Genomic DNA, 27,389 nt, shown 5'->3' with positions numbered 1-27,389 from the left:
CAGCCTTTCCTTTATCATCCTTTCCATACGTTTACATACATGAGATGTCAACGTTATATCGGCTTATAGCTTGAAGGACTAGTAGGGTCTTTCCCTGGTTTCTGTATTGGCACCACTACTGCCTGCTTCCAACTTCCAGGCAGTTTCCCTTCCTACCACACCTTAATGTAAAGGCCCAATACTTTCTCCATTGCAGTGTCACTGAGATGAGCCATCATGATGTAACACATCTCATCCTTCCCAGGAGATGTTACCCCAGCTTTAGCTAATGCTCTCTTCATCTCAGCCAACGTAAAAGGGCTTTTCAATGTATCCCCCACCATCTCTCTCTGATCTAGGACCCCCGGATGTTCTCCTCTGACCCTCTTCTGTCAGATTATTTGAGCTGTGCACCTTCACAAATGCCTGGGCTAACATCTCTGCCTTCTCCATATCTCTCACTGCAACAATCTCCCCACTTTTCAGCACAGGGAGATCCCAATCTCTTCGGACCCCACTCATCCACTTAATCATCCCCCATACCTCTCCCACAGGAGTGGTCCTGCCTATGTTTCCACAGAACCGGCGCCAATACTCCCCCTTAGCTGTCCTAATGATCCTCCTTACTACTGCTTGTGCTTGTTTATACTGAATCAGCAAATCAGCATTGACAAGCATCCAGGTGCAATATTATGGGCGCTGAGTCCGTCCATAGAGGAAGAGGCTAAGCATGAGGTTTTACTCCACCCAAAATCTGTCCACGAAAATAAGCCCACGATGTGACAACATTTTGTATGGAGGTCAATGAGTGTCGAATTTGCTCAACAATAAAATATATTGCTAATTTCCTACATTAGGTTTATTTGATCGAATAGAAGTTTCGTAATGGTTAGGTTGTTAAGAATGCACTGATATAAATGGACGCACGTGGCATTTTTGCAACTTTGGGGAAAAAAACGACTTTCTAGCCTGTTGTCATAGCAATAGATAGAGGACTCATCATGGCTATAACCCCTTTTAGCATGGACATTGACATTGAGGGCTTCCACCATTTTAAAGTAGTCAACTGGGTGGGGATTCCTATGAGTTGGGAGCAATCAGCCAATAAAGAAGAAGAAAATTGGCTACTTTTAATTTGAGAAAGCCTCAATGGCGCTGCCCATGCTGTAACAGATGCTATAATGGCACAGATACAAAGATGAGTCCTCTATCTCTATGGCCTGTTGTTCACACACTTATCTGCCCTCTCATTGGCTAGAATGGTCCCACTGATATCGCCTCCTCCCACTTGCCTTCCATCTTTGAGGACATGTATTTCCATTGTTAGAGCGGTCACTTTACTACCTTGTCAATATAATAGGGAATCTTTGGGCCGCCTGGTCTGCGAACCTCAAAGCGCATGTGTGTGCGTCTCAGATTGTATTTTTGCTTCTCAGATGGTATGTTCGCGCAACCTGTAGACGTGTGTTGGTCACGTGTATCGCCAGAGTCAGTAGCTTTGTTCCAGGATATCAGTGCACTACACGCATACCAGTCGGTACACTGGTCCAGGGCGTTATGTTAACCACTGTTGCTTTTGCAGCTAGCTAGCAAGTATACATGAGCTAGTACACACTAGCTAGCTAGGTTGCATTGTCGCCACCTAGTGTTTGTTGTTGGAAGAGAGGCTCACAATGGTTCCTCCTCGGACTGCCAGGACACGCAGACAGGAAGGTTGCATTTGGCTTCTGGTTAAGAGCTAGGCCATTCCCAGGTTGGTGGAGAAGGAGCGGATTGGGGGAAGGTTGTTACGTTGGAGAGTCGGAAATGGCGGCGAGTAGTGCGGACAAAAAGGAAGAAAAGTTGGTGAAGTAACAGCTGTGCTGGAATGCGAACAATACGGGTGTCAGTTCTGATGGTATGGAGTGGGAGGATGAGGGTCAAGGACCGGAATGGTCGGTAGTGGAAAGACATAGGAAGAAGCGAGACCATGATACAGAAAGCAGTGGAGCGTTTACATTTACATTTACATTTACGTCATTTAGCAGACGCTCTTATCCAGAGCGACTTACAAATTGGTGCATTCACCTTATAGCCAGTGGGATAACCACTTTACAATTATTATTATTATTTATTTTTTTGTGGGGGTGTGGGGTGGGGTAAGGGGGTGGTTAGAAGGATTACTTTATCCTAACCCAGGTGTTCCTTAAAGAGGTGGGGTTTCAAATGTCTCCGGAAGGTGGTGAGTGACTCTGCTGTCCTGGCGTCGTGAGGGAGCTTGTTCCACCATTGGGGTGCCAGAGCAGCGAACAGTTTTGACTGGGCTGAGCGGGAACTGTGCTTCAGCAGAGGTAGGGGAGCCAGCAGGCCAGAGGTGGATGAACGCAATGCCCTCGTTTGGGTGTAGGGACTGATCAGAGCCTGAAGGTACGGAGGTGCCGTTCCCCTCACAGCTCCGTAGGCAAGCACCATGGTCTTGTAGCAGATGCGAGCTTCAACTGGAAGCCAGTGTAGTGTGCGGAGGAGCGGGGTGACGTGAGAGAACTTGGGAAGGTTGAACACTAGACGGGCTGCGGCATTCTGGATGAGTTGTAGGGGTTTAATGGCACAGGCAGGGATCCCAGCCATAGTTTAGTTAAGAAAGCATAAAGAGGGCCAAGGTAGGAAGCAAGAGTAATAATGTGTTGACGTGGAAAGTGGTGATGGTGTTCGATGAGACCACAGGGCCTCATTTACACCCTATCCAACTAACTAATGCCGTAGAGAAATAAGTATTTGAAGTCAAATTAGCTCGGTTCAATGGAAATGGTAGATAGTTAATATTTTGTGGTAGCCAGGCTCAGCAATTGAAGATTCTGAAAATGGAAAAGTTTAATGGGAAGAATATTACAAGCCATGTCCCTGGTGCTTATGCTAGATTCAGGGGAGTCATCACTGGGGTCTCAATATCTATGTCCACAGATGATATTAAAGAAAATGTTAAGGGAGGAAGCGCAATTGAGGCCAAAAGGTTGATCAGTAGGAAAGAGGGTCAAAGATGTGAAGCATATTAGTGCTGCTGAAGTTTGAGATTGTTTGCCTGGAAAAGTACAGATATAATTCCTTAGTTTTAATGTCAGAGAATTTGTCCCATCCACATTGCAGTGTTTTAAATGCCAAAGAATGGGACATGTAGCTGTTCAATGTAAATGAAGGAAAAGATGTGCCAAGTGTGGAGGGGAACATGATTACGGTGAATGTGGGAACAATGTGAAGGTTACGTGTTGTATTTGTGGAGGGGAACATAGTGCAGAGAGAGGCTATGGAGGCTCATAGATATATTAATTAGTAATGATGTGTTGTATGCAGAGGCTGTAAAACAGATTGGTGGAACTACAGCGTGGAATGATGGAGATTCCATGGCTGCTCCTGTACTAAGTGGACCTAATGTCGGGGCTGGTGTTTCTGCTGGTCCTGGCATGGTTTTGAGGCCTGTTCAGAATCTTGCACTCATGAATGTGTGATGTCAAAGGACACTTTGATAATGAATAAAGTTGACTTCATAGCTTAATATTGGTAAGGTTATCAATACGACTTGGGTTGTGGAAAGCAGAAATGCCAGGTTGAAGGTTATTGTGGAGACTGCAAAAGAGAGTTTGGGGTAACAGATGTTACTGCTGAAATGGTTGTTGACATGCTGAACAATCCTAAGGGTAGAGTGTTTCAGCATGATATAGATCAAGTTTAATGGGGTAAGAGGGTTGGGGTTGGGGTTGGGGAGGGGGTTTGGGGGGGGGGTGGATGTAGAACTTAGTAGGGATTGATTTGGTTTTTATTTTATTTTCATGGATGTACAGATTTGGGCAGATCATGATTGGTCGTACATTCCAGCACAGTAGGTGGCAAAATGCACTTAAATGATTGTTTGCAGACCGCCATGATATCAGAGAAGAAGATGCTCACTAGCTAGCTAGTTAGCAAGCTGGTACACCACTAGCTAGTTAGCTAGCTGGTACACACTTGCCAGCTAGCTAGTACACACAGGGCGTGTTTGAGTGGCAAGGCTAAAGCAACCGACTGTAGACGGAAGTCGGACACTAATGCGGTTTTCTAACAGCAAGGCTCAGATCAACATGGCGGTATTGCCATTGTTTATAAAAGTTATTTTTCTATAATGTCGAAATAAATATGTATCTAACCTCCATATCACATACACAAACGGAAATCATAATACAATACTATTGTCAAATATACATTTATTGGTATATATTCACTGTACACATAAATCACGGCTCCTGTTTCAAATCAAATCGAATGTTATTTGTCACATTCTTCATAAACAATAGGTTTAGACTAACAGTGAAATGGTTACGGGTCCTTTTTCAACAATGCAGAGTTAAAGATAATGCAAAAAAATAATAAAAAATAAATAAATATATATATATATATATATTAGCAGTGAAAAGTTTGGACACACCTACTCATTCAAGGGTTTTTCTTTATTTTTACTATTTTCTACATTGTAGAATAATAGTGACAACATTAAAACTATGAAATAACACATATGGAAACATGTAGTAACCAAAAAAGTGTTAAACAAATCAAAATATATTTTCTATTTGAGATTCTTCAAATAGCCACCCTTTGCCTTGATGACAGCTTTGCACACTCTTGGCATTTTCTCAACCAGCTTCACCTGGAATGCTTTTCCAACAGTCTTGAAGGAGTTCCCACATATGCTGAGCACTTGTTGGCTGCTTTTCCTTCACTCTGCGGTCCAACTCATCCCAAACCATCTCAATTGGGTTGAGGTCGGGTGATTGTGGAGGCCAGGTCATCTGATGCAGCACTCCATCACTCTCCTTCTTGATAAAATAGCGCTTACAGATCCTGGAGGTGTTGGGTCATTGTCCTGTTGAAAAACAAATGATAGTCCCACTAAGCCCAAACCAGATGGGATGGCGTATCGCTGCAGAATGCTGTGGTAGCCATGCTGGTTAAGTGTGCCTGGAATTCTAAATAAATCACAGACAGTGTCACCAGCAAAGCACCCCCACACCATAACACCTCCTCCTCCTTCCTTTATGGTGGGAAATACACATGCGGAGATCATCCCTTCACCCACACCGCGTCTCACAAAGACATGGCGGATCGAACCAAAAATCTCAAATTTGGACTCCAGACCAAAGGACACATTTCCACAGGTCTAATATCCATTGATCGTGTTTCTTGGCCCAAGCAAGTCTCTTCTTCTTATTGGTGTGCTTTCGTAGTAGTTTCTTTGCAGCAATTCGACCATGAAGGCCTGATTCATGCAGTCTCGTCTGAATAGTTGATGTTGAGATGTGTCTGTTACTTGAACTCTGTGAAGCATTTATTTGGGCTGCAATTTCTGAGGCTGGTAACTCTAGTGAACTTATCCTCTGCAGCAGAGGTAACTCTGGGTCTTCCATTCCTGTGGCGGTCTTCATGAGCCAGTTTCATCAAAGCGCTTGATGGTTTTTGCGACTGCACTTGAAGAAACTTTCAAAGTTCTTGAAATGTTCTGTATTGACTGACCTTCATGTCTTAAAGTACTGATGGACTGTCGTTTCCCTTTGCTTATTTGAGCTGTTCTTGCCATAATATGGACTTGGTCTTTTACCAAATAGGGCTATCTTCTGTATATCCCCCCTACCTTGTCATAACACAACTGATTGGCTCAAACGCATTAAGACATTTCCACAAATTAACTTTTAAGAAGGCACACCTGTTAATTGAAATGCATTCAATACCTCTTGAAGCTGGTTGAGAGAATGTCAAGAGTGTGCAAAGCTGTCATCAAGGCAAAGGGTGGCTATTTGAAGAATCTCAAAGAGAAAATATATTTTGATTTGTTTAACACTTTTTTGGTTACTACATGATTCCATATACAGTGGGGGAAAAAAAGTATTTAGTCAGCCACCAATTGTGCAAGTTCTCCCACTTAAAAAGATGAGAGAGGCCTGTAATTTTCATCATAGGTACACGTCAACTATGACAGACAAATTGAGGGAAAAAAATCCAGAAAATCACATTGTAGGATTTGTAATGAATTTATTTGCAAATTATGGTGGAAAATAAGTATTTGGTCACCTACAAACAAGCAAGATTTCTGGCTCTCACAGACCTGTAACTTCTTCTTTAAGAGGCTCCTCTGTCCTCCACTCGTTACCTGTATTAATGGCACCTGTTTGAACTTTTTATCAGTATAAAAGACACCTGTCCACAACCTCAAACAGTCACACTCCAAACTCCACTATGGCCAAGACCAAAGAGCTGCCAAAGGACACCAGAAACAAAATTGTAGACCTGCACCAGGCTGGGAAGACTGAATCTGCAATAGGTAAGCAGCTTGGTTTGAAGAAATCAACTGTGGGAGCAATTATTAGGAAATGGAAGACATACAAGACCACTGATAATCTCCCTCGATCTGGGGCTCCATGCAAGATCTCACCCCGTGGGGTCAAAATGATCAAAAGAACGGTGAGCAAAAATCCCAGAACCACACGGGGGGACCTAGTGAATGACCTGCAGAGAGCTGGGACAAAAGTAACAAAGCCTACCATCAGTAACACACTACGCCGCCAGGGACTCAAATCCTGCAGTGCCAGACGTGTCCCCCTGCTTAAGCCAGTACATGTCCAGGCCCATCTGAAGTTTGCTAGAGTGCATTTGGATGATCCAGAAGAGGATTGAGAGAATGTCATATGGTCAGATGAAACCAAAATAGAACTTTTTGGTAAAAACTCAACTCGTCGTGTTTGGAGGACAAAGAATGCTGAGTTGCATCCAAAGAACACCATACCTACTGTGAAGTATGGGGGTGGAAACATCATGCTTTGGGGCTGTTTTTCTGCAAAGGGACCAGGACGACTGATCCGTGTAAAGGAAAGAATGAATGGGGCCATGTATCGTGAGATTTTGAGTGAAAACCTCCTTCCATCAGCAAGGGCATTGAAGATGAAACGTGGCTGGGTCTTTCAGCATGACAATGATCCCAAACACACCGCCCAGGCAACGAAGGAGTGGCTTCGTAAGAAGCATTTCAAGGTCCTGGAGTGGCCTAGCCAGTCTCCAGATCTCAACCCCATAGAAAATCTTTGGAGGGAGTTGAAAGTCCATGTTGCCCAGCGACAGCCCCAAAACATCACTGCTCTAGAGGAGATCTGCATGGAGGAATGGGCCAAAATACCAGCAACAGTGTGTGAAAACCTTGTGAAGACTTACAGAAAACGTTTGACCTGTGTCATTGCCAACAAAGGGTATATAACAAAGTATTGAGAAACTTTTGTTATTGACCAAATACTTATTTTCCACCATAATTTGCAAATGAATTCATTAAAAATCCTACAATGTGATTTTCTGGAGAAAAATATTCTCATTTTGTCTGTCATAGTTGACGTGTACCTATGATGAAAATTACAGGCCTCTCTCATCTTTTTAAGTGGGAGAACTTGCACAATTGGTGGCTAACTAAATACTTTTTTCCCCCACTGTATATATTGTCAAAGAAGTGTGGATCATCATTATTTGGTTCGTAAAGGTTAATGAGCCATATCTGTTTATGGTCCAATAACGTATTTAAAATCATCCATCTACCTTGCGGATCTGTTTGGACAATTTGCACATTTGGATCGAAATTTCTGTTAATTAATATCATCACCCCTTTTGAGTTTCTTTGCCCATGGGAGAAGTATATTTTGCCCCCCCAGTCCTTTTTCCATACAACGTCATCTAGAATTGTTGAATGAGTTTCCTGTAAACAATATATATTATATTCCTTCTCTTTGAGCCATGTAAATATTGTTCTTCTTTTGTTATTGTCTGCTAAGCCATTACAATTATAACTGGCTATACTTATTTCACCACTTACCATAATGAGATACAAGTTTCAAATCTATTTATCATAATATATGTTTGTAAATTTACCTATAGAAAATACCATAGTGATTGAGTGTCCACACATTTTGCCATGACTTATGCCATGTTAATGAAACAGTGAGGGAAAAAAGTATTTGATCCCCTGCTGATTTTGTACGTTTGCCCACTGACAAAGTAATGATCAGTCTATAATTTTAATGGTAGGTTTATTTGAACAGTGAGAGACAGAATAACAACAAAAAAATCCAGAAAAACGCATGTCAAAAATGTTATAAATTGATTTGCATTTTAATGAGGGAAATAAGTATTTGACCCCCTCTCAATCAGAAAGATTTCTGGCTCCCAGGTGTCCCAGGGCTCCCGGCCCGGCCTGTTCCTTCCCCTCGCACCAAGTCAGTGGTGCGCGTCGCCAGCCCGGTCCGGCCTGTTCCTGTCCCACGCACCAAGCCAGTGGTGCGCGTCGCAAGCCGGCCCGGCCTGTTCCTGCTTCTCGCACCAAGCCAGTGGTGCATGTCGCCAGTCCGGCCCGGCCTGTTCCTTCCCCTCGCACCAAGTCAGTGGTGCGCGTCGCCAGCCCGGTCCGGCCTGTTCCTGTCCCACGCACCAAGCCAGTGGTGCGCGTCGCAAGCCGGCCCGGCCTGTTCCTGCTTCTCGCACCAAGCCAGTGGTGCGTGTCGCCAGTCCGGCCCGGCCTGTTCCTGCTTCTCGCACCAAGCCAGTGGTGCGTGTCGCCAGTCCGGCCCGGCCTGTTCCTGCTCCTCGCACCAAGCCAGTGGTGAGTGTGTCCAGTCCGGCACGGCCCGTGTCCGCTCCACCAGTGCCTGATCCAGCTCCGGTAAGCTGCTCCACTCCGGAGCCAGAGCAGTCCGCTCCACCGGGGTCCAGTCCAGATCCGGTCAGCGGCTCCACTCCGGAGCCAGAGCAGTCCACTCCACCGGTGCCCGGTCCAGCTCCGGTCAGCGGCTCCAGTCCGGAGCCTGAGCAGTCCGCTCCAACGGTGCCCGGTCCAGCTCCGGTCAGTGGCTCCAGTCCAGACCCAGACGTCAGCCCCTCTCCAGGTTCGGGGTCTCCCACACCAGTGCCTGATCCAGCTCCAGTAAGCTGCTCCACTCCGGAGCCAGAGCAGTCCGCTCCACCGGGGTCCAGTCCAGATCCGGTCAGCGGCTCCACTCCGGAGCCAGAGCAGTCCACTCCACCGGTGCCCGGTCCAGCTCCGGTCAGCGGCACCAGTCCGGAGCCTGAGCAGTCCGCTCCAACGGTGCCCGGTCCAGCTCCGGTCAGCGGCTCCAGTCCAGACCCAGACGTCAGCCCCTCTCCAGGTTCGGGGTCTCCCACACCAGGGTCCAGACAGGGCTTGCAGTATAGTGGGAGGAAGGAGAGGGGAAGCAGCGCGCCGAGGTCCAGACCAGACCAGGGGCGCAACAAGGAGGCAGAGAATAGGTGGTGGTCGCACCCGGAGCCGGATCCGCCTCCGATGCGGAATGCCCACCCGGCCCCTACCCTGTTAAGTAAAGGTTGTACGGTCGGAGTCTGTAGCTCGTTGTCTCTGATTGGGGACCATACTTAGGCAGCCTATTGGCACTAGTGGGTTGTGGGATCTTGTTCCGTGTTAGGTATGTTGTTTGTGTACCTTGGACTTCACGTTTCGTTTGTTGTTTTGTCATTGTTTATTCGGTTCAAATAAACATGTATGCATATCACGCTGTGCCTTGGTCTGACCCGTTCCTTAATGAACGTGACAGGAATGGGCTACAAGACCATCGCCAAGCAGCTTGGTGAGAAGGTGACAACAGTTGGTGCGATTATTCGCAAATGGAAGAAACACAAAATAACTGTCAATCTCCCTCGGCCTGGGGCTCCATGCAAGATCTCACCTCGTGGAGTTGCAATGATCATGAGAACGGTGAGGAATCAGCCCAGAACTACACGGGAGGATCTTGTCAATGATCTCAAGGCAGCTGGGACCATAGTCACCAAGAAAACAATTGGTAACACACTACGCCGTAAAGGACTGAAATCCTGCAGCACCCGCAAGGTCCCCCTGCTCAAGAAAGAACATATACATGCCCGTCTGAAGTTTGCCAATGAACATCTGAATGATTCAGAGGAGAACTGGGTGAAAGTGTTGTGGTCAGATGAGACCAAAATGGAGCTCTTTGGCATCAACTCAACTCGCTGTGTTTGGAGGAGGAGGAATGCTGCCTATGACCCCAAGAACACCATCCCCACCGTCAAACATGGAGGTGGAAACATTATGCTTTGGGGGTGTTTTTCTGCTAAGGGGACAGGACAACTTCACCGCATCAAAGGGACGATGGACGGGGCCATGTACCGTCAAATCTTGTGTGAAAACCTCCTTCCCTCAGCCAGGGCATTGAAAATGGGTTGTGGATGGGTATTCCAGCATGACAATGACCCAAAACACACGGCCAAAGCAACAAAGGAGTGGCTCAAGAAGAAGCACATTAAGGTCCTGGAGTGGCCTAGCCAGTCTCCAGACCTTAATCCCATAGAAAATCTGTGGAGGGAGCTGAAGGTTCGAGTTGCCAAACGTCAGCCTCGAAACCTTAATGACTTGGAGAAGATCTGCAAAGAGGAGTGGGACAAAATCCCTCCTGAGATGTGTGCAAACCTGGTGGCCAACTACAAGAAACGTCTGACCTCTGTGATTGCCAACAAGGGTTTTGCCACCAAGTACTAAGTCATGTTTTGCAGAGGGGTCAAATACTTATTTCCCTCATTAAAATGCAAATCAATTTATAACATTTTTGACGTGTTTTTCTGGATTTTGTTGTTGTTATTCTGTCTCTCACTGTTCAAATAAACCTACCATTAAAATTATAGACTGATCATTTCTTTGTCAGTGGGCAAACGTACAAAATCAGCAGGGGATCAAATACTTTATTCCCTCACTGTATCTGAGTGAGAGTGACTAACAAAATCAATAGGGGCCCCCTGGAGGTCAGGGCCCCTGGGCAAGTGCCATGCGTGACCGGTCGGTATTCGGCCATGATTACTACAAGTTTAGATAGCTGGCTAGACTAATTTACAACAAAAAAAAAATGTTAGCTGACATGGCTAATTGGGTGACTGTCATTGACTGACATAACCAAATTTCGAACTTGCACCTTGTGTATTCTACTATTCCGCTTAAGTTGCTTATGCCTGGAGCCAGCCCTGACTGTATGGGGTGGTGAACAAGATTGTTTTTGTGTCATTAATTTATTGTGGCCACCGGTTTGCAGTGTTAAAGCAATTTACAAACCATAGCACCAAATTTGAAGAAGATGACAATGCTCTGATCATTGGCTGATTGCTCCCAACCCATAGAAATCCTCACCCAGTTGACTACTTTAAAATGGTGGACGCCCTCAATGGCAATGTCCATGCTAAAACGGGTTACATAGAGGTTGAGTCCTCTATCCATCTCTATGGTTTCTTCTTCGTCTTCTTCTTTGATATAATGGCGTTCGCAACAATTGGAATGTGCATGCCGCTACCTACTGTGCGGGAGTGTGTAGTCCACAGGTTGGTGGCACCTTAATTGGGGAGGACGGGCTCGTGGTAATGGCTGAAGCAGAGTTAGTGGAACGGTATCAAATACATCAAAAACATGGTTTCCAGGTATTTGATGCCATTCCGTTCGTTCCATTCCAGACATTATTATGAACCGTCCTCCCCTCAGCAGCCTCCACTGGTGTAGTCGATCACGTTACACATACTTTGTGATACAAAAAACAGAGTGCTGGCTGTGGTGAAAAGGGAAATTACTAACCCTGCACCTATATCCCACTATCCTATAAAAACATAACGCTAAGAAGCCAACCTTACTGAATCACATATTATTCGGATCACTTTGTATCGGCCTACTACTCACAGGGAGCTGATTCCTTATCCTTGGCCCATCATCCTCTACTCTCTTCCATGCCTCAGCATACGACACCTTCTGCACTATGACCCTGACAACCTCGACCTGTCTCTCTTGCACCTGACACTTCTGATCCCCAGGGAACCCCCACAGTTGACACACAGCTTTTTCCAATGATTCTACACACTCCTTTGTCTCATGCCCTCCTGACCTGCACACTTCTTACATCAAGGAATCAGTCCTTCCTACACACTGCTGCAACATGCCCATAAGCTTGGCATACGTCAGGTCCTCACGACTCTCGTCCCTCAATGAAGCAGTGATTTGTAGATCTATGTAGCTATGCGGAGGGCTAGATGGGACTTCTGTTTAACACTTGTGTAGGATAGGTGTAAAGCACTATACTCAAATTGGGCCTAATCATTAGCCCTCCCCTCTTACAGAGCTCAATGCAAGTCCATGGTGCCATCTGGTGGTGAAGATATAGCTAATACCAGAAAATTGCTAGTGTACTGTGGAAATTCAAATATATTCCGTTTAAGACAACTGGGAACCACCAATACATTCGGGAACAAGAATTGGCAACATCATTAAAGTTCACAACATTGAGAAACGACAAAAGTTTGGACAAAAGGGTAAGTTGTCTTTTCTTTTTTAGATAACTAATATACTAGTTATAGCTAACTTGCAACTCTCATCTAAAATGAGCTAGCTAACTAGCATGGATTCCATTCCAACCACAGAGTTATTCTATTTGATAGAGCAACGTTGTTAGTTTCCCTAAAATCCTTTCATTCTAATAGTAATATAGCCTATCATATACTTTTCTTTATTTTTACTATTTTTTTACATTTTAGAATAACAGTGAAAACATCAAAACTATGAAATAACACATATGGAATCATGTAGGAACCAAAAAAGTGTTAAACAAATCAAAATATATTTTATATTTGAGATTCTTCAAAGTAGCCACCCTTTGCCTTGATGACAGCTTTGCACACTCTTGGCATTCTATCAACCAGCTTCACCTGGAATGCTTTTCCAACATTCTTGAAGGAGTTCCCACATATGCTGAGCACTTGTTGGCTGCTTTTCTTCACTCTGCAGTCCAACTCATCCCAAACCATCTCAATTGGGTTGAGGTCGGGTGATTGTGGAGGCCAGGTCATCTGATGCAGCACTCCATCACTCTCCATCTTGGTCAAATAGCCCTTACACAGCCTGGAGGTGTGTTGGGTCATTGTCCTGTTGAAAAACAAATGATAGTCCCACTAAGCGCAAACCAGATGGGATGGTGTAACGCTGCAGAATGCTGTGGTAGCCATGCTGGTTAAGTGTGCCTTGAATTCTAAATAAATCACTGACAGTGTCACCAGCAAAGCACCCCCACACCATCACACCTCCTCCTCCATGCTTCATGGTGGGAACCACACATGCGGAGATCATCTGTTCACCTACTCTGCGTCTCACAAAGACACATCGGTTGGAACCAAAAATCTCAAATTTGGACTCATCAGTCCAAAGGACAGATTTCCACACATCTAATGTCCATTGCTTGTGTTTCTAGGCTGAAGCAAGTCTCTTCTTATTGGTGTCCTTTAGTAGTGGTTTCTTTGCAGCAATTCGACCATGAAGGGTTGATTTACGCAGTCTCCTCTGAACAGTTGATGTTGAGATGTGTCTGTTACTTGAACTCTGTGAAGCATTTCTTTGGGCTGGTAACTCTATTGAACTTATCCTCTGCAGCAGACATAACTCTGGGTCTTCCATTCCTGTGGCGGTCCTCATGAGAGCCAGTTTCATCATAGCGCTTGATGGTTTTTGCGACTGCACTTGAAGAAACTTTAAAAGTTCTTGAAATGTTCCGTATTGACTGACCTTCATCTCTTAATGTAATGATGGACTGTCGTTTCTCTTTGCTTATTTGAGCTGTTCTTGCCATAATATGGACTTGGTCTTTTACCAAATAAGGCTATCTTCTGCATATCATACCCATCATCATACCCATAAAACCTAACGGCCAAACACGGAAATGTTTCCAATTGTCTTTCCACCATTCATTTTTTACATAGTGATTTTTAGAAACATTTCAAATTATGTACAGTATGTGCTTGGTGTAATTCTCTCTCGGACATGGTGAGTTTTATCAATATATTCGCCTCAATTTACCCTCAAAAGTTTGAAAAGCTAATTAGCAACAGAGAAGACCTCAGCAAGACTACAAATTCCTGCAGGAAGCTCCTGCATGTCATCTCTAGCCGACACTGTCAGCTACCGTTCACCAGTGCGATCAGAGACCTGTGCCTAATCCATGTTGAATCCATGTGCTGTATTGAAATGAATACTTTTAGATTTGTGTGTATTGTTGTGAATTGTTATACTACTGCACTGTTGGAGCTAGGAACACAAGCATTTCGCTACATGTAGCATTTCGGTACCTGCAGTAACATCTGCTACATATGTGTATGTGACCAATACAATTTGATTTGATTTGATTACATCCCCTTTCTCTGTCTTGGCTAGCCACTGACTACACTTTAACTAGTTAGCAGAGCAGTAGATAAAAAAAATAATTTTGTATTACTTAGCCTAGATAATTGTTTGTAGAGTATGTTGACTTTGTCTATTTCAGACCTTATGGCATTTTTCAAGGATGAGCATAAGAGCATTAAAAGTGGAGAAGACCACTAAAAGTGCAGCTATAGTGAGGGGCAATTTACCGGTTTGGTCAGGACCAGCATGAGGGATACATTTATCCTGTGTCGGTGAGTGCAACTATTAAGTTAAGCTTGAGCATCTTAGCAATACAATGTGTTCTATACAGCTGTCAACATTCTACAAGGAAAGAGCCACTTAAACCTACAGTATTTTGGGTTAAGACAAGTTACTATGAGTAAGGGCAAACATCATGATAAACTTGCAAGCTAAGTTTGAATAAGACATCGATTATCACTTTGCATTTAGAATGGTTGGTTTTATTATAGCTAACAAATAACAAAATCATTGATGGATCACTAGATACAAGAAATGCATCTCTCGTCTGCCCCTGCAAGCCGGTTGGTTGAATTTGTGGCTGTGGTAACTAGTGACGACTGCTTTTGTACTAGTCGGAACTAGGAAGCTCTGAAATGTTCGACTTGCTAACTGCTTGTAGTTATACACGTTCAACGAATCAGCAAGTCGGACATTTCAGAGTTTCCTAGTTCAGCTAGAACAATGAGACAGATATTTCACCGGATGTATAAATGTGAAGCATCCGCTTGGCATTTCCACTCACTACCAAATATGAGGAAGCCCACTGGCGGAGTGGGAGAAGATGGAACGATATGGATTTTGGCCGATATTCTGCAAACTTTGTCATCGATGAAACATTTGATCTCAATACAGTTTTCTGTTCCTAAAATGTGAATATGTTATGAACAGAGTGGACAAAGTTTTGCAGACTTTACCCTTTGCAAAAGTTTTTAAAAATCGCGTTGTTTTTTAGGCGAATTTAGTTATTGCACACGCGCACTTCTGAGTAGGCGTTCCCTAACGGAAATATGCAGATGTCTGCTAAAACCCGCCAATAGGATCTCGCTAGCTCGTGGTTTGCTCTGCCCACCTCCTTGCTTGTTCTGCCCAATATGACTAATTTGTTCCCGTTGGAAACGACAGGCTGTGGTCTATCTTGGTTTAGTTAGAAAAAAATATTTGGCATTAGCTAGCAAACGTTGCCATGACACCGGCCGTGTTCGAGAGGATCAAAACTGCAAAGTATCATGGGTAAACTGTGACTGATACTGATCTACAAATAATAATGAGTCGTTATTAGTCCCGTGTAGCTCAGTTGGTAGAGCATGGCGCTTGCAACGCCAGGGTTGTGCGTTCGATTCCCACGGGGGGCCAGTATGAAGAAGAAAAAAATGATGCACTAACTGTAAGTCGCTCTGGATAAGAGCGTCTGCTAAATGACTAAAAATTATTCGTGAAAGTATGCCTTAACTTCTTTGAAGAACTAGTAAAATGATTTAGTCAGACAGCTCTGCAGCTATCCTAGCTGAATAGGATGATTAAAGACAGAACAGTATGGGGAGTACAGAGATAACGTTGTCTGGCTTTTTGGCTGCTAGCCTTAGCAGAGATGAGATGATCAAAACTACTGTATAATAACTCTAGCTCTTAAATGGTTTTCCTAAAAATTCTATTTTTTACAATCACATTTTAATATTTCAATTTCCATCATGAAAAATGTATTGTAATGTTTCAAGTGTTCTGTATTCTATTTCTGTCAAGTAAATCTTTTAAATGAGTGTTTTGCAATTATTAGTAATGTAAATTCAGCATTTCTTCAGTTTTATCTGTGAGCAAGAATAAATAAACTCAAACTAATATACACAACTGAAATATTTTATTATTTCATAGTAATGTCCTATTTTTCTATTGATTTTTACCCAATGTGGACCTGACAGAGACAATGGAATATTTTCAATGTTTTGGCAATTGAATGTTCACTATTTTTGGCTTTGGAATTTCCATTATAAAGGAGAAAAAAAAATATGTTAATGTCATTCTTTCATAATGCATTTAACATTTTTAAAAATTATCAAAATCGAAAACCGTGATTATTTTTGAATAATCGAACCAAAACCGAACAACCTAGAAAAACACTAATCGCTCAGCATTATTTACAAAAATTTAACGTTAGACGTTAATGCCGTAGTTGTACATTTATGTGAAAATCACTTCAATAAATGTGCTTTAGCTGTCAACCTGGCCTGGCTAAACTATCTAGCTACTTCCCTCTCTTTACTGCGGCAAGCGGAGCGAAGGACACTGTGCCCAGTGTTGTTGTGTTGCCGGCTTGCAGCGCAAACTCTCCCAATTGAGCGGTGTAGACTGTATCACGTGACATCCATATGGTTACTACCAATATTAGCCTACAAGTTATTTCTCGTGTAGACTGCAATTGGAGATGGTGACCAAATCCAGATGGTGAACATCACTTTATTTTACAGGTTTTAACTAGCACCATATTGTTGTTGTGGCCAGCATATAAACTAACTGGGAAGGGCTCATCAGGACACTGCTGGTGTGGGACTCCATGGAACGGAATCAAACACATGGTTTCCATATGTTTCATGTGTTTGATACGGTTCAATTGATTCCATTCCAGCCATTACAATGAGCCTGTCCTCCTATTGCTTTTTCAATAAACATTGATTGTTGTCAACAATCTAAGCCAACCCTGTCTGTTTTGCCCCATAGTTGCGCACACGTCGGTTTTGTTGTTTAACAACCCCACGGGGGGTCAGTATGAAAAATGTATGCACTCACTCATTGTAAGTCGCTCTGGATAAGAGCGTCTGTTAAATGACTAAAATGTCAAAAACCTGTCTATAGCTCAGTGGTCTCACTCTCCACACTGGACTCTCAGCTGCGCGACACATCAACAATTTGGGCAGGGCTGTCCATATAGATACTGAGCGCGAGGACCCTTTTAAGAAGGGGGGTCCGCACCGGGATATCGGGGATATGCAGGATATCAACATTTCCGTTATACCGAAATTGCCGTTGTTATGAATTGCTATGCCATTACGATGAGGAAATATACCGTTGAAATAAAAAAATTAACATTTAACTGTTGCTTTTTACTCTTAAGAAGGTATTTCATTTGATCACCTTAAGTGAGGTACCAGAATATAAAGACTACAATAACCACAACTGGGAACTCGGAAGTCTCCAATTTACTCCAGCGCGTTCAAGACCACTGGGAACTCCGGGGGAAAAAACGAGCTCCGTCTGGGAACAATCGTTTTGAACCGTCATCGAAGTCGGATTTCCAATTTAAAAAATCGGGCATCTTTCTAGAGCTCCTTATTTCCGACCTGAACATCACTGACGTCATGATTTTAGCTCTTATTTTTCGAGTTCCGAGTTGTCATGAAAGCTCCTTAACATAACCGTTACAGGAACATTTTAATTTCTTATCATTGGTCGTTTTTTCCCCACCCAAGTTAAACAACAAATATCTTAGGAAAGTAGCAGTTTACATAGATAACCAATTAAACAACAATTAAGAAATATATTCAGCTACCAGTAAACGACAGCAAGTTAGCTAGCAACGTAACATTAGCTAGCAAGCCAGAGAGGACAAGCCTGAGGATCTCAGCCAGACGTGGGACCAAGTAACGTTACGTTAGTCAGTCACACCCTAATCCGGCACCCATGGCTGAAATGTAACGTTAGACCAGAGTCATGCAACATGAAGTAGTTAGGACTTTTGTGATCATGAAAGACATTCACTAGCAGCAAGAACACGCGAAGCACTTTTTTTTAGAACCTGGATATGACTGTCTCATCATCATGCCACAGACACAGCCGTCCGCGAGATAGCGCTTGCCAGCCAGTCTGCTAAATTCACTAGCTACACCTGCGCTAGCTAGCTAATAATTCGTTTTGTTGTGTGCTTTTGCACATATAATATTGTTGTAATATGAATGCACCGATGTATACATTTGTCGCAAGAGACGACAACAGCACCATATATGCTGAAGTTTCCAAAATTCTCGTCGCAACTGGACAATGGAAGAGACTGAAAAGGGATAATCCCCGATTCAATTTGATGTTCGGCGAACGGAACAGACTGCCATTTGGACGGCTTGGTAAGAGTAGCACTTTTGGCATACTCAGTAAATGGTCTTGCTTGCTTTGAATACCTTTTGTTGGAGTATCAATATTCTTGTTCTCACCCTCAAGTTGAACCCATGAATTGTGTCGCATGAAACAGCTTATGTAGAGCTATGATGGAGGCCCATAGTTGATACACACACTCCACCAGTGCTATTATGGCACTCACTGCATCGATCCCAGCCTCCTTCTTGGGAGTCTAAGGTGGACAGCTGCATTTTCTGCATTATGCAATGTATAAGAAAGTTACTCCCTTATACCACTGATAATGTTCCTTAATTATTGATTCGTGGCCCACCCCTGTTTCACTTTATGATTCATATTTTGGGCTTGACTATCCTGGAGCCTATAGTCTAGACTCTATTGGCTACTTCGTTTACAACATTTAAACCTTATGCTGGTGACATCACTGTATCCACATGAATCCTTGGTCACTGAATCACATCCTCTGCGGATGAGTAAGAGGATGCCACAAGTAGGCCCTATTGGACACGTTGAAGTTTGACCACAGAGAGGGAAAAGGACCAGACACGTGCAAAATGCTTTCCTGTGTTTACTCCACCCTATTGTCATCACTTTTTTTTGCATGTGTTTGTTTATCCTCCATAGGTCATGAGCCAGGACTGATGCAATTAGTGAATTATTACAGAGGAGCAGACAAGTTGTGCCGCAAAGCATCTTTAGTCAAGTAGGTATTTGAACTTTGGTATTGAAAAGGTTTGTGTAATAATGTTCACTCTGATACTGTACTTTTCACTGTAATTCACACTGATGCTGTAAATATCATCAATATTGTCTTTCTTTACATTGTGCAGGTTAATCAAGACTAGCCCAGAGCTTCCAGACCCCAGCAACTGGTTGCCTGAATCCTACATCATCTATCCTACTAACCTCAACACCCCCGTCGCTCCTGCAAAGAATGGCATCAGCCACCTGAAAAGTAACCCCAAGACAGATGAAAGAGAAGTTTTCCTGGCCTCTTATCACTCAAGGAAGGAAAGTGGAGAGGGAACAGTGTGGATCGCCAAGTCATCTTCTGGAGCAAAAGGTACATCCCAATCATCACGTCTGAAGGCTTGGGTTTCTATTGACAGCTGGTACTGCTAGATACTGTTTTACTGTAGTCATTGGGCACTATGGGGGAAATATGATAGCATTGTTGCCTAAAGAATCTCAATTTTTAAGCTAATGGTTGCCTCATGTTTTTGGAAGTTTCCTTGGACTACCCAGGGAGTTACAAACTCTTTGTTGGCAAAATATGTTTACCAAGGATTGTATACAAATATGAGGCTTGGCTTGGTTTTCTTGTTCCAGGTGCTGGAATTTTGATATCCCACGATGCAAATCAATTGCTGGAGTTCATTGATAATCAAGGGCAGGTTCATGTCATTCAGAAGTACCTAGAAAGACCACTACTGCTGCAACCTGGCAACCGTAAATTTGACATCAGGTAAGCAGCTGATACTAATCTTTTTGTGAGTGATTGCACATCTAGTGTGTTTATTACATATTTCTTACCAACAAAATAACATATAGCCTTATAATACACAATTCAGGAATAGTAACAGAAGCAATGTTATCGCTGGTGTTTTGCCCAGTAGTCTCTGACTCTGCGGGTTTGCTGTTGTTCTTAGGAGCTGGGTGCTCGTGGACCATCAGTACAACATCTACCTTTACCGGGAGGGTGTGCTGCGGACGGCGTCAGAGCCCTACAACAGCTCCAACTTCCAGGACATGACCAGCCACCTGACTAACCACTGCATCCAGAAAGAGCACTCACAGAACTACGGCCGCTACGAGGAGGGCAACGAGATGTTCTTCGACGAGTTCCGGCAGTACCTGCTGAGCACCCACAACGTAGCACTGGAGACCAGCGTTTTACCTCAGATCAAGCAGATCATAAGGTAGCTACTTCTTTTCCTGTCCTATGCTGTGATGTTTGTGTTTACTTAATTGAAGATGGAAAGATACCCTTTTTTGTCAGATGACCTTGCAAATATGACCTTTCCCTAACATACATAGTTCTACAAATAGCTATGTACAGGGATTTGCTACACAACTACTCTACTTAGACTCCTGACAATGGTGGTTCTGTCTGGTCTCCTAGGAGCTGTTTGACATGCATTGAGCCAGCCATCAGCACTAGGCACTTGTCCTATCAGAGCTTCCAGCTCTTTGGATTTGACTTCATGGTGGACGAGAGCTTCAAGGTGTGGCTGATCGAGATCAATGGAGCTCCGGCCTGCGCACAGTCAGTACTATTTTATGTCCTTCTCCTCCTAGTGGTCATATACATATACAGTGCATTTGGAAAGTTTTCAGACCCCTTCCCTTTTTCCACATTTTGTTACGTTACAGCCTTATTCTAAAATTGATAAAATGTTTTTTTCCCTCCTCAATCTACACACGCCCATAACGACAAAGCGAAAACAGGTTGTTAGACATTTTTGCAAATGTATTACAAATAAACAACAGAAATACCTTATTTACATAAGTATTCGGACCATTTGCTATGAGACTCGAAATTGAGCTCAGGTGCATCCTGTTTCCATTGATCATCCTTAGATGTTTCTACAACTTGATTGGAGTCCACCTGTGGTAAATTCAATTGATTGGACATGATTTGGAAAGGCACACACCTGTCTATATAAGGTCCCACAGTGCATGTCAGAGCAAAAACCAAGCCATGAGGTCGAAGGAATTGTCCGTAGAGCTCCGAGGGAGGATTGTGTCGAGGCACAGATCTGGGGAAGGGCACCAAAAAATGTCTGCAGCATTGAAGGTCCCCAGGAACACAGTGGCCTCCATCATTCTTAAATGGAAGAAGTTTGGAACCACCAAGACTCTTCCTACAGCTGGCCGCCCGGCCAAACTGAGCAATCAGGGGAGAAGGGCCTTGGTCAGGGAGGTGACCAAGAACCCGATGTCACTCTGACAGAGCTCCAGATTTGCTCTGTGGAGATGGGAGAACCTTCCAGAAGGACAACCATCTCTGCAGCACTCCAGCAATCAGGCCTTTATGGTAGAGTGGCCAGACGGAAGCCACTCCTCAGTAAAAGGCATATGACAGCCCGCTTGGAATTTGCCAAAAGGCACCTAAAGGACTCTCAGACCATGAGAAACAATATTATCTGGTCTGATGAAACAAAGATTGAACTCTTTGGCCTGAATGCCAAGCGTCACGTCTGGAGGAAACTCTGACCATCCCTACGGTGAAGCACGGTGGTGGCAGCATAATGCTGTGGGGATTATCTTCAGCGGCAGGGACTGGGAGACTAGTCAGGATCGAGGGAAAGATCAACGGAGCAAAGTACAGAGAGATCCTTGATGAAAACCTGCTCCAGAGCGCTCAGGACCTCAGACTCTGGCAAAGGTTCACCTTCCAACATGACAACGACGCTAAGCACACAGCCAAGACAACGCAGGAGTAGCTTCGGGACAAGTCTCTGAATGTCCTTGAGTGGCCCAGCCAGAGCCCGGACTTGAACACGATCGAACATCTCTGCAGAGACCTGAAAATAGCTGTGCAGCGACGCTCCCCATCCAACCTGACAGAGCTTGAGAGGATCTGCAGAGAAGAATGGGAGAAACTCCCCAAATACAGGTTTGCCAAGCTTGTAGCATCATACCCAAGAAGACTTCAGGCTGTATTCGCTGCCAAAGGTTCTTCAACAAAGTACTGAGTAAAGGGTCTGAATACTATCTAAATGTGATATTTCAGATTTTTATTTAAAATAAATGTACAACAAATTATAAAAACCTGTTTTTGCTTCGTCATTATGGGGTATTGTGTGTAGATTGATGAGGGGGAAAAAACGATTTAATCCATTTTAGAATAAGGCTGTAACGTAACAAAATGTGGAAAAAATCAAGGGGTCTGAACAATTTGCGAATGTACTGTATTTATAGCCTATTTCTACCTGCTGTCTCTATCTTCCTCTTCATCATCTTCCTCTTGCCTGCACTCAGTTGGTTCATCCTCTCTTTACGTCTGTTATACTGTTGCAGGTTTTTCATGACATTTTATTCATACCATTTTTGTTCAACTCTTATTTTCACAAAAGGGCCTACACCTTACTTCCCCTTTTATTATTTTTCCATTACATTTTGCATTCAGAGTAAAGGGCCTCACTCCCAAATTAAAGTGTGAGACAATGTGATTTAATTATTTGCCATTTATCTCAAATGAGCCCTGAGTCCTGTGCATGGCGTGTGCTCTGTTCTACTCAGACCGACCGGCAGTTATTTATTTGTTAGTTCACGCTAGTTTAAGTTATTTTGAAAATGTTTGTTTCATTGTCCAAAGCTGAGAGGGCTATGATAACCTCCCATGTTAGGCTTAATTAATGTTTTGTCTTTGGATCGCTGACTTCCTGGTGAACCTAAATGTGCTTGTAAAATTGTCCTTTGAATCATTCATTCTTCCCGGTATAATCTAAGCCTGATTTAAGGGGCATCTTATTAATTGCACTGTTATCTCTCCTTCCTCTAGGAAACTCTACCCGGAGCTATGCCAAGGGATCGTGGACGTAGCCATCTCCAGTGTCTTCCCACTGAACAATGATTCCGAACCACGATCATCTTCCTCCTCCCCTGCTCCTTACTCCTCCCCCTCCTTTTCCACTCTTACCTCATCCTGTTCCTCTCCGAAACTGAGAGGACCCCTCCACGTGGGCCCATTCACCCGATTGTAAGTCCCTCCTCCTCTGCTTCAAAAGTTCCAACCTCCGCCCTCTGCTCCTCACTCCTACGCTTTTCCCGAGATGTCCCACAGGCCAGGAAGCTTTGCCATCTCATTGGTTCTTGCATGGCAAGTTTTGTCTCGAAGGGGATTACCCTTGTGATTGACTGAAGATTGTGTTACTTTCTCGTATGTGCTACCACAGTCTTCTCTCCCATACCCCACAGCGGAAGTGCATTTCAGAGGAAAGCCTGAACAGGCATGCAGTATATGAATGTGTGGAGACTTGGTGAATGTTCGGATGGTGATGATGATTAAGATAAATGGGCGACAGACTGACTGATGACGTATTTGGGGGTCCCAGAACAAGAATAGATGCCCTTGTGATCCCGTGCTGCCACTGAGGCGCCCCTAGACTGTGTATGGACGACCTCTGAAGATGGAGGGGACGCTTCACTTATTATACAGACTTTAGTGCCTTACATCTCCACCCATACCCCCTTAAAGGTGCAACCTGTCGATTTAGCATAGCGCCTCTGCTACTGTGTGTGTTATGTGAGCCTGTGTATTGTCGGTCAGGCAAGTGTGTATGTCTGTGTGGGCTAGTTTTTTTCTCTGGGTTTGGAGATTTTTGGATTTTATCCACAAAAGTTAGCATTGTGAGGGGAAAAAACGTTGATTATAGGCATACTTCATATCATGGTTATTCACAAAGCCCCAGAGAGTTTTGTACTGTAATTTAAAAGAGGATTAAATCAGAAATTAGGCTACATTTTATTGCTACTGAAATTGTATTATAGCTATTTGATAGCTATTATTCCATGCACGCTGTGTAGTGTTAGGTCTTCAATTTTTGACAGACTTTTATTCAAGTTCATTTAGTCAGTGTTGTTTAAGTCTGTTGTTCATTCACACTGTATAAGAAAAGATTCCTAGACAGATGACTCCTTTTTCTCTGTCAACAAAGAGCATTTGTGGAATGACTAGAGATAAACCTCCCCTGTTAATTTGAGACTAGCTTTGCAACTTCAGAACATTTCAACCCATTTGAACCTTCTAAAGGTTACGCATGGGGATCTCCACTACAGCTGTAGATCCATTTTTGTTTGTGATTTTAAGAGAGATTGCATGTTGGTGTGGAAGCATGTTACAGTGTCTGTTGTGTGTCCTAATGCAAGTAGGCCCACTCTCCCCTTTTGCCTCTAATACTGAGAGTTCTTAGCCAAGAGCTGCCTTTAAAATGGTCTGTTTCATAGAAAGTGAATGTCTTGTTAGTTTTTGCTTGCTTCCTTAAAACCTGTAGTAAATGTAGTAGCTTCAACCCCACAAACTACTTTGTCAATGTAAGTTTTTATTTTTATTTTAAAAGTATTTTTAGACTACTAATGCTGTCGGTTATGGTGTTGCACAGCTTCCATGATATTACGTGGAGTTGTGATACCTGCATGCTAAAAAGTAGTTTTCCCTGCCCTTGTCTGTTTGTGTTAAACTGTAATATTCAGTGTTGACCACCTGACCACATTCAGTTTACAGAGGCTTTGTAGCATTATCACCCACAGTTAACTCTTAGATTAAGTTACTTTGGCATATGTTAAACTTTGTTTTAAGTATTAGTTAGTCCTTTAAAGGGGCAATCCGCAGTTGAAACAATAACAAAGCGCTTCTGTTTCAGTAAAAAGCTAAGGGATGGGGCTGGAAAAATGTAACTACTCTCAAATTCATAGACAGAGCTATGGATGCAAGGACTGACCATCCATGATATCAACATTATAGTTTTTACCATGTTTTGAGGCTATATAGGCTAGTGTTTGTTTACATTTACTTTGTTTACAAATATTGGAGTAAACCAAGCTTATACACTACATGACCAAAAGTATGTGGACACCTGCTCGTCAAACATCTCATTCCAAAATCATGGCCATTAATATGGAGTTGGTCCCGCCTTTGCTGCTATAACAGCCTCCACTCTTGTGGGAAGGCTTTCCACTAGATGTTGGAACATTGCTGCTGGGACTTGCTTCCATTCAGCCACAAGAGCATTAGTGTGGTCAGGCACTGATGTTGGGAAATTAGTCGGTGTACCAATTCATCCCAAAGGTGTGCGATGGGGTTGATGTCAGGGCTCTGTGCAGGCCAGTCAAGTTCTTTCACACCGATCTCGACAAAACATTTCTGTATGAACCTTGCTTTGTGCACAGGGGCATTGTCATGCTGAAACAGGAAAGGGCCTTCCCCAAACCATTGCCACAAAGTTGGAAGCACAGAATTGTCAAGAATGTAATTGTATGCTGTAGCATTAAGATTTCCCTTCACTGGAACTATGGGGCCTAGCCTGAACTATGAAAAACTGCCCCAGACCATTATTCCTCGTCCACCAAACTTTACAGTTGGCATTATGCATTTGGGCAGGTAGCGTTCTCCTGGCATCCGCCAAACCCAGATTCGTCTGTTGGACTGCCAGATGGTGAAGCGTGATTTTTCACTCCAGAGAACACGTTTCCACTGCTCCAGAGTCCAATGGCGGCGAGCTTTACACCACTCCAGCCAACGCTTGGCATTGCGCATGGTGATCTTAGGCTTGTGTACGGCTGCTCTGCCATGGAAACCCATTTCATGAAGCTCCCAATGAACAGTTATTGTGCTGACGTTGCTTCCAGAGGCAGTTTGGAACTCGGTAGTATGTGTTGCATCCGAGGTACAGACGATTTTTACACGCTTCAGCATTCGGCGGGCCCGTTCTGTGTGCTTGTGTGGCCTACCACTTCAAGGCTGAGGCATTGTTGCTCTTAGACGTTTCCACTTCACAATAACAGCACTTACAGTTGACCGGGGCAGCTCTAGCAGGGCAGACATTTTACGAACTGACTTATTGGAAAGGTGGCATGCTATGACGGTGCCACGTTGAAAGTCACTGAGCTCTTCAGTAAGGCCATTCTACTGCCAATGTTTGTCTATGGAGATTGCATGGCTGTGTGCTCAATTTTATACACCTGTCAGCAACGAATGTGGCTGAAATAGCAAAGTCCACTAATTTGAAGGGGTGTACACATACTTCTGTATATATAGTGTATTTTGGGTTCTGATGGGGTACGGCAGTTGAGCTAAGCTCATGAGGCATGTACAAGTTATATTATTCAAGAATCAATGGGTACAACTGCAGATTGCCCCTTTAACCACTACCTCTTCTCTTCATTATCACACATTTTCAAATATTGTAGTTGAGGTTATGCTTCAACATGTTTTGAGTGAAACACCACTTAAGGGACAACATTGGCACATATATTTTAATCACTATCTTATGTTTACAAGATTGTTATGGGGAATGAAGTACGGACAAGTGAAAAACTGCTAAAATATAATCTATTTGATATACAAATGGTCAAAGCATACAATGGCTATTCATTATATTATAAAGTATTTGCGGTTGATTGTTCGGTTAGATTGTATATCAGAGGGGCATAAAAAGGGGTTTGTTTCTAGATTATTATTTTTGTATTTTTTTAAAGAGCTAAACTGTATTATTCAACACATTGGAAATCATCCAATGACAATTATCAGTATTATTATCAAAATTAGGGAAATGTCTTTCAATCAAAGGGAAGGGGTGCCTTAGTGGGAATTGCCTCTTGATGTTTGGAAGAAGCAATAGACCTGCATATAAATGCACCTTTCATTTGTTTGATTGTAAAGAGATACATTTGGCTATTGCTATCTGGTCTGTGTGACTGTTTGAACAATCACAAAAGATTGAACAATTAACAATCTTTTGTAACATCTGGTTCTCCTCAGTTTATTTGCAATTAACTTTTCCCATTTTTATTTACCTGATTCTTCATCATTGTATTTTATGAATTCCTATTTCTTACCAAAGAAAACTTGCTTGTATGTCTAAAATCAATGTCATTCTTTTCCCCCTTAGTAATACTTCTCTAGCTATGAATATGTGGGTTTTAGGTATTTCAAAGCCTTTAAAGAGCTATCTGTAACTTCCTTTGAGTGTACCACCATTGCCATGGGAGACAATGAAGTTGCAGATTGCAACTTAAATCGGTCATTATCAAACATTTTCACAAACCAAGGCAGCCAAGAAGAAAGAAATCCATATAAGACATAACAGCAACATTGGCACATTTGAAATGTTAAGTTCTCCTCCAGTCAACAAGATTTTACTGAACTGTATGTAGTCAGAGGAATGCCTATGTTGTGTTTTCTTTAGCTAATGTTTCTCAAACTCTTGCATGAAAACTTGTTTGTATAAAATAATATCATGTAGAATAAAATGTATCGTTGATGTGAATCTCCTGACATCGCTTGTGGTGTAAACTGATATAA

The 27,389-nt window shown here is 43.2% G+C and overlaps 1 protein-coding gene across 1 annotated transcript; it reads left to right on the top strand.

Annotated features, from left to right (window-relative positions):
• The first annotated feature begins 17,910 nt into the window (after window positions 1-17,910).
• ttl (tubulin tyrosine ligase) lies at window positions 17,911-24,384 on the top strand. Its single transcript, XM_084165015.1, has 7 exons — window positions 17,911-18,351; window positions 18,986-19,064; window positions 19,192-19,424; window positions 19,691-19,826; window positions 20,011-20,280; window positions 20,484-20,627; window positions 22,869-24,384. The coding sequence occupies exons 1-7, from the start codon at window positions 18,183-18,185 to the stop codon at window positions 23,068-23,070; spliced, it is 1,233 nt and encodes a 410-aa protein (XP_084021141.1). The 5' UTR covers window positions 17,911-18,182; the 3' UTR covers window positions 23,071-24,384.
• Window positions 24,385-27,389: the final 3,005 nt, after the last annotated feature.

Source organism: Coregonus lavaretus (genome assembly GCF_964263955.1).
Source record: "Coregonus lavaretus genome assembly, chromosome: 1".
Lineage (NCBI taxonomy): Eukaryota > Metazoa > Chordata > Actinopteri > Salmoniformes > Salmonidae > Coregonus > Coregonus lavaretus.
Note: the sequence above shows the minus strand (reverse complement) of the source record. Positions and strands in the feature narration are given on the sequence as shown.